This window comes from Osmerus eperlanus, chromosome 14 (assembly GCF_963692335.1).
Source record: "Osmerus eperlanus chromosome 14, fOsmEpe2.1, whole genome shotgun sequence".
NCBI classification, from domain to species: domain Eukaryota; kingdom Metazoa; phylum Chordata; class Actinopteri; order Osmeriformes; family Osmeridae; genus Osmerus; species Osmerus eperlanus.
Window position 1 is genome coordinate 7001051 of NC_085031.1, and position 7500 is coordinate 7008550.

The 7500-nt window shown below is 49.7% G+C and overlaps 1 protein-coding gene across 1 annotated transcript in view; it reads left to right on the plus strand.

The window, feature by feature from the left end:
* Positions 1–7500, plus strand: part of itga1 (integrin, alpha 1) — a 19659-nt gene that overhangs the window by 10853 nt on the left and 1306 nt on the right. The window contains exons 5-22 of the mRNA XM_062478166.1: positions 32–174; positions 323–466; positions 596–847; positions 1293–1423; positions 2229–2392; positions 2614–2753; positions 3214–3330; positions 4307–4383; positions 4750–4876; positions 5225–5308; positions 5423–5499; positions 5726–5812; positions 5900–6005; positions 6379–6495; positions 6613–6717; positions 6813–6920; positions 7179–7268; positions 7381–7494. Of these exons, the coding sequence (XP_062334150.1) occupies positions 32–174; positions 323–466; positions 596–847; positions 1293–1423; positions 2229–2392; positions 2614–2753; positions 3214–3330; positions 4307–4383; positions 4750–4876; positions 5225–5308; positions 5423–5499; positions 5726–5812; positions 5900–6005; positions 6379–6495; positions 6613–6717; positions 6813–6920; positions 7179–7268; positions 7381–7494 (2183 nt within the window). The remainder of the gene's footprint in view (positions 1–31; positions 175–322; positions 467–595; positions 848–1292; positions 1424–2228; positions 2393–2613; positions 2754–3213; positions 3331–4306; positions 4384–4749; positions 4877–5224; positions 5309–5422; positions 5500–5725; positions 5813–5899; positions 6006–6378; positions 6496–6612; positions 6718–6812; positions 6921–7178; positions 7269–7380; positions 7495–7500) is intronic.

Sequence of the window (7500 nt, forward strand, 5' to 3'; positions counted from 1 at the left end):
CTGTGTGTTTCTGTGTGTGCGCACCCTGCAGGTTATGATGTGCAGTCAGCCAACAGTCGTGATGGTGTGTTGTTCATAACGGGAGCACCCAGACACAACCACACCGGCAGGGTCATCATCTATCGCCTGGAGGGCGGCAATGTCACCATCACTCAGGTCCTGAAGGGAGAACAGGTGACAAATCATCATCATAACATCCACCTCCGTAACGTTTATCTTCAGCAGCTTCGACATCCTCTTCGTAATCGCTTCCATAACGACGTCATCGTCCTCGCTCTGAAAGAGTTTGTCAATGTGTGTGTGTGCGTGTGTGCGTGTGTAGATCGGGTCGTATTTTGGCAGCGTGCTTCAGACTGTGGATGTAGACAAGGACTCGTACACGGACCTGCTGCTGGTTGGAGCTCCCTTGTTCATGGGCCCTGACAGAGATGAACAAGGACACGTCTACATTTACCAACTCAACCAGGTACACCAACAGGTTTCTGTCCAGTCCGCCTATACAGTGATGAACAGCAGTTAGGAGCGAATGAAGTCCTGTCATTTACAGACCCCCCCTTTTCTGCCCCCCCACCCCTCCTACTCTCCTTCTCTCCAGGAGGGGATGTTTGAGCACCAGACCACCTTGAAGCCTGTCAATCAGACGTGCTGCACCGCCCACACCCAGAGTTGCACCAATAAGAATGAGCCGTGTGGCGCCCGTTTCGGCACGGCAATTGCTGCGGTGACGGATCTCAACCAGGACGGCTTCAATGACGTGGTGATCGGTGCACCGCTGGAGAATGACCACCGGGGGGCGGTGTACATATACCACGGTGAAGGACGCAACCTCAAGGAGAAATATGTCCAGGTACAGCAGACCCATGAGCTCGTTTGAGAGGTCAGGATTACATATATATATGTAACCCTTTTTAAATATATTTTTATTAAATATATATATATCTACGGCAGTATATATATAGATATATATATCTATATATATATCTAGGGGAGTCAGGTGGCTGAGCGGTTAGGGAGTCGGGCTAGTAATATGAAGGTTACCGGTTCGATTCCCGGCTGTGCAAAATGACGTTGTGTCCTTGGGCAAGGCACTTCACCCTACTTGCCTCGGGGGGAATGTCCCTGTACTTACTGTAAGTCGCTCTGGATAAGAGCGTCTGCTAAATGACTAAATGTAAAATGTAAATGTACTTTCTCCCTCGTTTGTTGGTCTAATTGGGCAGTCAGTACTATGACTGCTCTTCTGCTTAGCAGGAAGGGTGTGTCCCTGTCTAAACTGTGGTGTGTGTGTGTAGCGCATTGCGGCAGGGGGAGACGGGGAGAAGATGAAATTCTTTGGCCAGTCCATCCATGGGGTCATGGACCTGAACGGAGATGGCATTACTGACGTCACCATCGGAGGGCTGGGAGGAGCTTCTCTCTTCTGGTGAGAGAGATAAACACACACAGAATGATGAGCCACCAACACACACACACACGCGCACTCCCCACAAACACACACTGAAAACTCTGTTTTTCCACATGGTGAATTAGCAAGAGTGTATCCAACTGCTTTCTGACAGCATCGGTGCAGTACTGTGTGGTTCACACAGCTGTGTTTCTCCAGGGGTTCGGAACTAGCTCCTCTCTGTTCAGGTTAGGGTAAGGATAAGGATGGGCTACTGTAGACGCTTCTGCCGCTTCCTGTGCCCCCCCCCCCCCCAGCAGCACACCCCTCCATCATCCCTTCCCTTCATCCCTTCCCTTTGTGTTCTGGCATCGTTCATTTTCCAGCGAGAGGGACCTTGGAATTTTTGGTGCTTTCCGGTGCTTTTTCCAGCAAGAATTTAAGAAACAACTGCTGAACACAAGGCATGCCTCCCTCCCAGAAGGCAGAGTGGAAAGGACTCAGGGAAAGACTGCAGGATCAACATTGTTATTGGCATGCCTCCATGACTCAGCTGGAGTTTGGGAGCATCTCTAACCCCAGGGGCCATGCAACTCCATGTCTTTCCCAATGGGAGTTGGCAGCGTTAGGGGTTGGAGAGAAGGAGATGGAGGGCGGGGGGAGAGGGGGGGGGTATACACAAGCAATTTACAGCAGTCTTATCGGTGTCTCCCTGGAACAGGAGGAAATCCTCGTGGTCAGAAGCATTCGGGTCTTTGGTGATGAACTTGACCCAGGCATGCGGTTTTAGTGAACCCGCTCTGCTACCTTGTGTGACCGTGACCTGTGGTTACCTCGCCTCCAGGTCCAGAGACGTGGCAGAGCTGCGCAGCAACATGACCTTCAATCCCTCCAAGGTCAACATGCAGCAGGACACCTGTGAGGTGAACGGCTTGAAGACAGTGTGTGTGGACATCAAGGTGTGTTTCAGCTACTCGGTGAAGTCTGAGGCCACACCCTCTAGCAACGGTGAGAGCAGGTTTTAGTGTCCAGGCTGGTGGTCTGTCTGTCTGCCAGCCTGCATGTAAGTCTGTCTACCTGCATGCCTGTCTGTCTGTGTCTGTCTCTGTGTCATGCCTGTAAGCATGTCTACCTGTCTGTCTGTCTGTCTGTCTGTCAGCCTGCTTGTAAGCCTGTCTGTCTGCCTGTCTGTCTGTGTCTGTAACTGTCTGTGTGTGTGTCCTCTCCAGGGACAGGCATAAGCTACTGGTTGACGCTGGATGTCCGGCGGGCCAAGCCGCGGGCGCTGTTCACCGTGGGCGAGCGCAGGCTGCAGAATATGACCACCATAAGGGACAATGCATGCTGGGAGCATCGATTCACCATGTTGGCAAGTACCCAGTGCTGTATGGAGACAGGAAAGGGGAGGGGGAGAGAGGGAAGTCGGAAGGGTTGTAAAGAAAGAAACCTTGACTTTAATGGGAACCAGGACTAGTTTGATCAAAGCAGGCTGAGGTCTGGGGGCCTTGTTACCCCTTTAGGGGGGAGGAAGGAAAAGAGAGGAAGAACAAGAGAGGGAAGGGGGTTTGCATTCCTGACTTCCTAAGTCTAACAGCATGTCCTAGTGGTGTACCAAACACCTCTAACACTGTCTGTCACACACCTCTGATGCCTTGCCCTCCATCTTTCTCCCCTTCCCCCTCTCCCTCCTCCTCTCCCTCTTCCTCTCTCATTGTCCCTCTCCCTCCTCCTCTCCCTCCTCTTCTCTCATTGTCCCTCTCCCTCCGCCCTCTTCTTCTCTGTCCCCATCTCTCTCTTCCTCCTCTCCTCCCTCCCCCTCTGTCCCACAGGACAAGAAGAGGGTGGATTTCCGGGACCCCATGATGGTGTCTCTGGAGTTTGGGTTGACAGAGAAGGACGTGGGGCCAGTATTGGATGGAGACCTGCCCACCTTCAACAATAAAACTGTAAGACGACACAAGTCATGGTAATCACCCTAACCCAACCCAGACCATGACCCAAACACAACCCAAACCCTATCCCCTAGCTCTTATCTGACCCAAACACAACCCTGACCCCATCCCCTGGCTCCACGCTGACCCAAACACAAGCTCAACCCAGACCATGACCCAAACACAACCCCTGCTTCCTGGCAGGGGGACTCATCATGTAGATGAGACTACAAGATGATGAGTTTTGTCATGTCACACTGTAATTCCTTTTCTGGCCACTAGAGGCTCTCACCTCCTTCCCCAGAGCAGCTGTCTGCTGCCCATCAGGGCTCCATCAGAGCATCATTAACTGAGCAGCTTAGACAGCCTCTTTCTGTTCCCACAGTCCAGATCTCTCTATTTCACACGCACACACAAGCACACACAGACACACTCACACACACTCACTGGCTGTGGTGAGCTCCAAGTGTAAACACATGAATCTATTTCCGCCTGGACACCCCAGGGTCATGTTCATCCAGGCCACTTGTTTATGTGTGTGTCAGGCTGTCAGGCTGTCTTTATTATTCATACTGACTGAGTAAGACCAGCGTTTACCGTTCTATCAGTACAGCAGAACACACACTCACTCACACACACACACACACTTACACTCACACATCACACATGACAGCCAGCCAAAGCAACAACCAAGATTGACAGGGACAAGCTGGTCCCTGTAAATCCTGCTTTCCTTTTGACAAATTGTAATCTACCAATGTAAGGAGCAATGTGTGCCTTCCAGCAAACTATTGGGTTAAATGACAACTAGGCAGTGTTCTTTTTGAATAGCAGAATCAGCCAAGTGTAACCCCCTAGGTAACAGAGAAGGCATCAATCCTGTGTCTTGTGTATCTGATAATGATTTTGTGTTCATGTAATTTGTTGCTGTAAGTGTTTCAAGTGTTAGGTGTGAATTGTGAGTGAAGATACTTATTTGTATATTTTTCAGATACCCCTAGTGGATTGTGGAAGTGACAACAAGTGTATTGCTGACCTCTCCCTCACAGCCAAATCAAGTGTTACCAGGTGGGTTTCTACGGTAACCTGTAAGGCCCATTGTTACCATGTTACTATGGTAACCTGCACAGCCTCATGTTACTAGGTATTGTAGGTTACTATGGGTCACTATAGTAACCCTCACAGGCAATGGTGTGTCTATAATAGTAGTTCTCTACAGTGTGTTCAGTAGTGATGTTGTTCCATGGTGCTCCCTTGTGAACCTGGTGTCCGTATGTGAGGACAGAGGTGACTTTGTTGTGATTATTGAGAAGGTGCAGTATATTATTAGCCATGCCATTCATTGCTTTACTATAGCTCCCCCCTGTGGTGGCTGAATTAATCAACCTGCTTATGAAGCTAACTTGCCTGTGTGCTGCCTGGTGTTGTCTGCAGCCTGGTGATCAAAGCCAACAAGGAGAAGTTCCACGTGCTGATCACCACCCGGAACAGCCAGGACAATGCTTACAACACCAAGGTCACACTCAGCTTCACAGAGAACATCAATTACGTCAAGGTGGAGGTGAGAAAGTTCTGCATAATCATCTGACCTTGACATACAAATGTAATACCACTGCTTAAGATTAGGGTTTGAGAATAGTTATAGCATAGCACTGGAACTACCATTATAGTTGTAGCATACTGTAGCATGGCATGGTACCACACTAAAGTGTTGTACCATCACAGCGTGAACATAGCATAGGAGGATGACAGTGTTGCCATCACAGTGTTAGCATAGCATTGTAGCATGACAGTGTTGCCATCACAGTGTTAGCATAGCATTGTAGCATGACAGTGTTGCCATCACAGTGTTAGCATAGCATTGTAGCATGACAGTGTTGCCATCACAGTGCCTCCCTTCCCTTCCCAGCCTAAAGAGAAGTCTGACTGCAGTCTGAATGGCAGCAGGGTGGAATGTGCCGTGGGCTACCCCTTCCTCCAGAGCAACACTGAGGTGGGTCTGCTCGCTGGTACCACACTTTAATGGAAGTGCCAACCAAACCATAATAAGGAATCGTTTTGATTGATTTCAGAAATATCCCCTTATTCCTCTTTGCTTGATTGACAGGAGACGTTCAAGATCCTATTTGAGGTGAACCCTGCTTACGTGCAGAAGGAGATTATCATCAACGTTACCGCTGCCAGGTCAGACCAAGCCCACTCTTGCACATGTTGAAGCAAGAAACTTGAAACAAGGCCCAAGCTCCTTATTGCCTTGTATTTGAACACCAGTTCATCAGTTCAGGAGGCATTCCATAGCCAAAGAATATAGCAGTGCTTTTTATGTTTTATGATCAGTCCACATTGTCTTTCCCAACCCATGATGTGTGTCACCTTGGTAACGCTGCACCGTTCATCGTTGTGTGTCCAGTGACAGCGACGAGCTGAACTCAACGCTCAATGACAACTATGTCAGGATCTCCATTCCAGTTCAGTATGAGGCTGGACTTAGGTTTACGTGAGTATATACACACACACACACACACAAACACGCACACACAAACACACGCACACACTCTGAGAAAGGAGACTCTCCTGTACACAGGGCACTTCCCAAGGAGCATCACATCTCTGTAAAAAAGAGAGAGCAGCACCCTTCAGTCTTCAACCATACCAGCATGATAGGAGAAGAGGTCAAGATCAGCTACACGGTAAGAGTAACCACGGTAACCGAACTCTAAAGAATAGGACCAGAGTCCTACATTGTAGCACACTCACCCTACATGGCAGGAGCATAACTCTAGTACGCTAACCCGACATGTTAGTACCCCAACTCTACATAGTTGGATCCTAACCTGACATTGTAGGACCCTAAACATGCATGGTAGAACCCTAACAAAGAAATATTCAAACTTTGTATTAGAATAACAAAGTAACTTGTCTTAGCTTAGCTTAGCTTAGCTCAGGGTGTTGTAGTATACGATCATCCAAGGATCCTCTAGGACCTGCCCTGCTCACAGCTCCTCACCTCAGTCCTTTTCACCCCACTGTGTGCCTCTGACCATGACGGGGGGTGTTCTTCAGATAGAGAAGGTGGCTGAGATGGACACCCCTCCTCTGAGACTGAAGGTGACCTACCCTCACCTGTCCACCCTGAAGAACATCCTGCTCTACCTCACACACGTCACCTCCACGCCCAAGGTAACGCAGAGGCACGCCCCCGCACACACACACACACACACACACACAAAGACACAGTACAAAACACACACATAGCAACCTCCAGTATCTAGCACTGCCTCTCTTCTCTGCCCTCAGACGGTGACGTGCGAGGCTGGAGCTCTGATCAATCCTTTAGGCGTCAGCCCCACCAAGCTGTACACGGCCAACCCCAAGACGGAGACCCTCAGTACCAACCTGCTGGTGGGCTTTATCCTACAGGGCTGTGCTTGTGTGTGTAAACATCGTCTGGGTGTGAGCCAGTGTTTAACAGGGTGCATGTGGATGTTTTGTTTCAGGACTGTACGGACCAACTTAGCTGTAACTCTTTCTACTGCTCAGTGCCTCAGGCCAACTTTAGCCAGATCAACGTCACCTTCAGGGTCTGGAAGCCCACCTTCATAAAGGTCAGTAGGACGACATGGAGGAACACAGGGTGGTCATTAGGACTGGCCTAATGCATTGTAGGGAGTAGGTGAGTTGGACTACAACCTAACTTGTGGAGATTAGTGTGATCGTTGGTAGGACTATGCTACGGTGGTTGTGATTAGGATTATAGCCTAGCGTCTGGTAGCGAGCAGTACTCTTCAGTTAGTGACTGACCGTGGCTGGCTGACTGACTGTGTGCTCATTGAACTATTTGTGTGGTCTCCTGTTCATCACAGGCAGAGTACTCCAGCCTGCACATGTCGGTCCACGCCACCCTGGAGAACCTCAACACAGACCTGTTCATCTTGAGTGCCAATCACACAGCCGTGAGTACATCTTAACGCAGCTTGATTTACACCCAGCCCAGATCATACTTGCCTAGCCCAACGTGTCCACACCAGCAGAGCCAGGCCTAGTGAACTGTTCTGTTTCTGCTAGGTGACTATCCAAGTGAGCAAGGAGGCTCTGGGAGGAATCCCCTGGTGGGTCATCCTGCTGAGCATCCTGATTGGTCTGCTCATCCTAGCGCTGGTCATCTTTGCTCTCTGGAAGGTACGT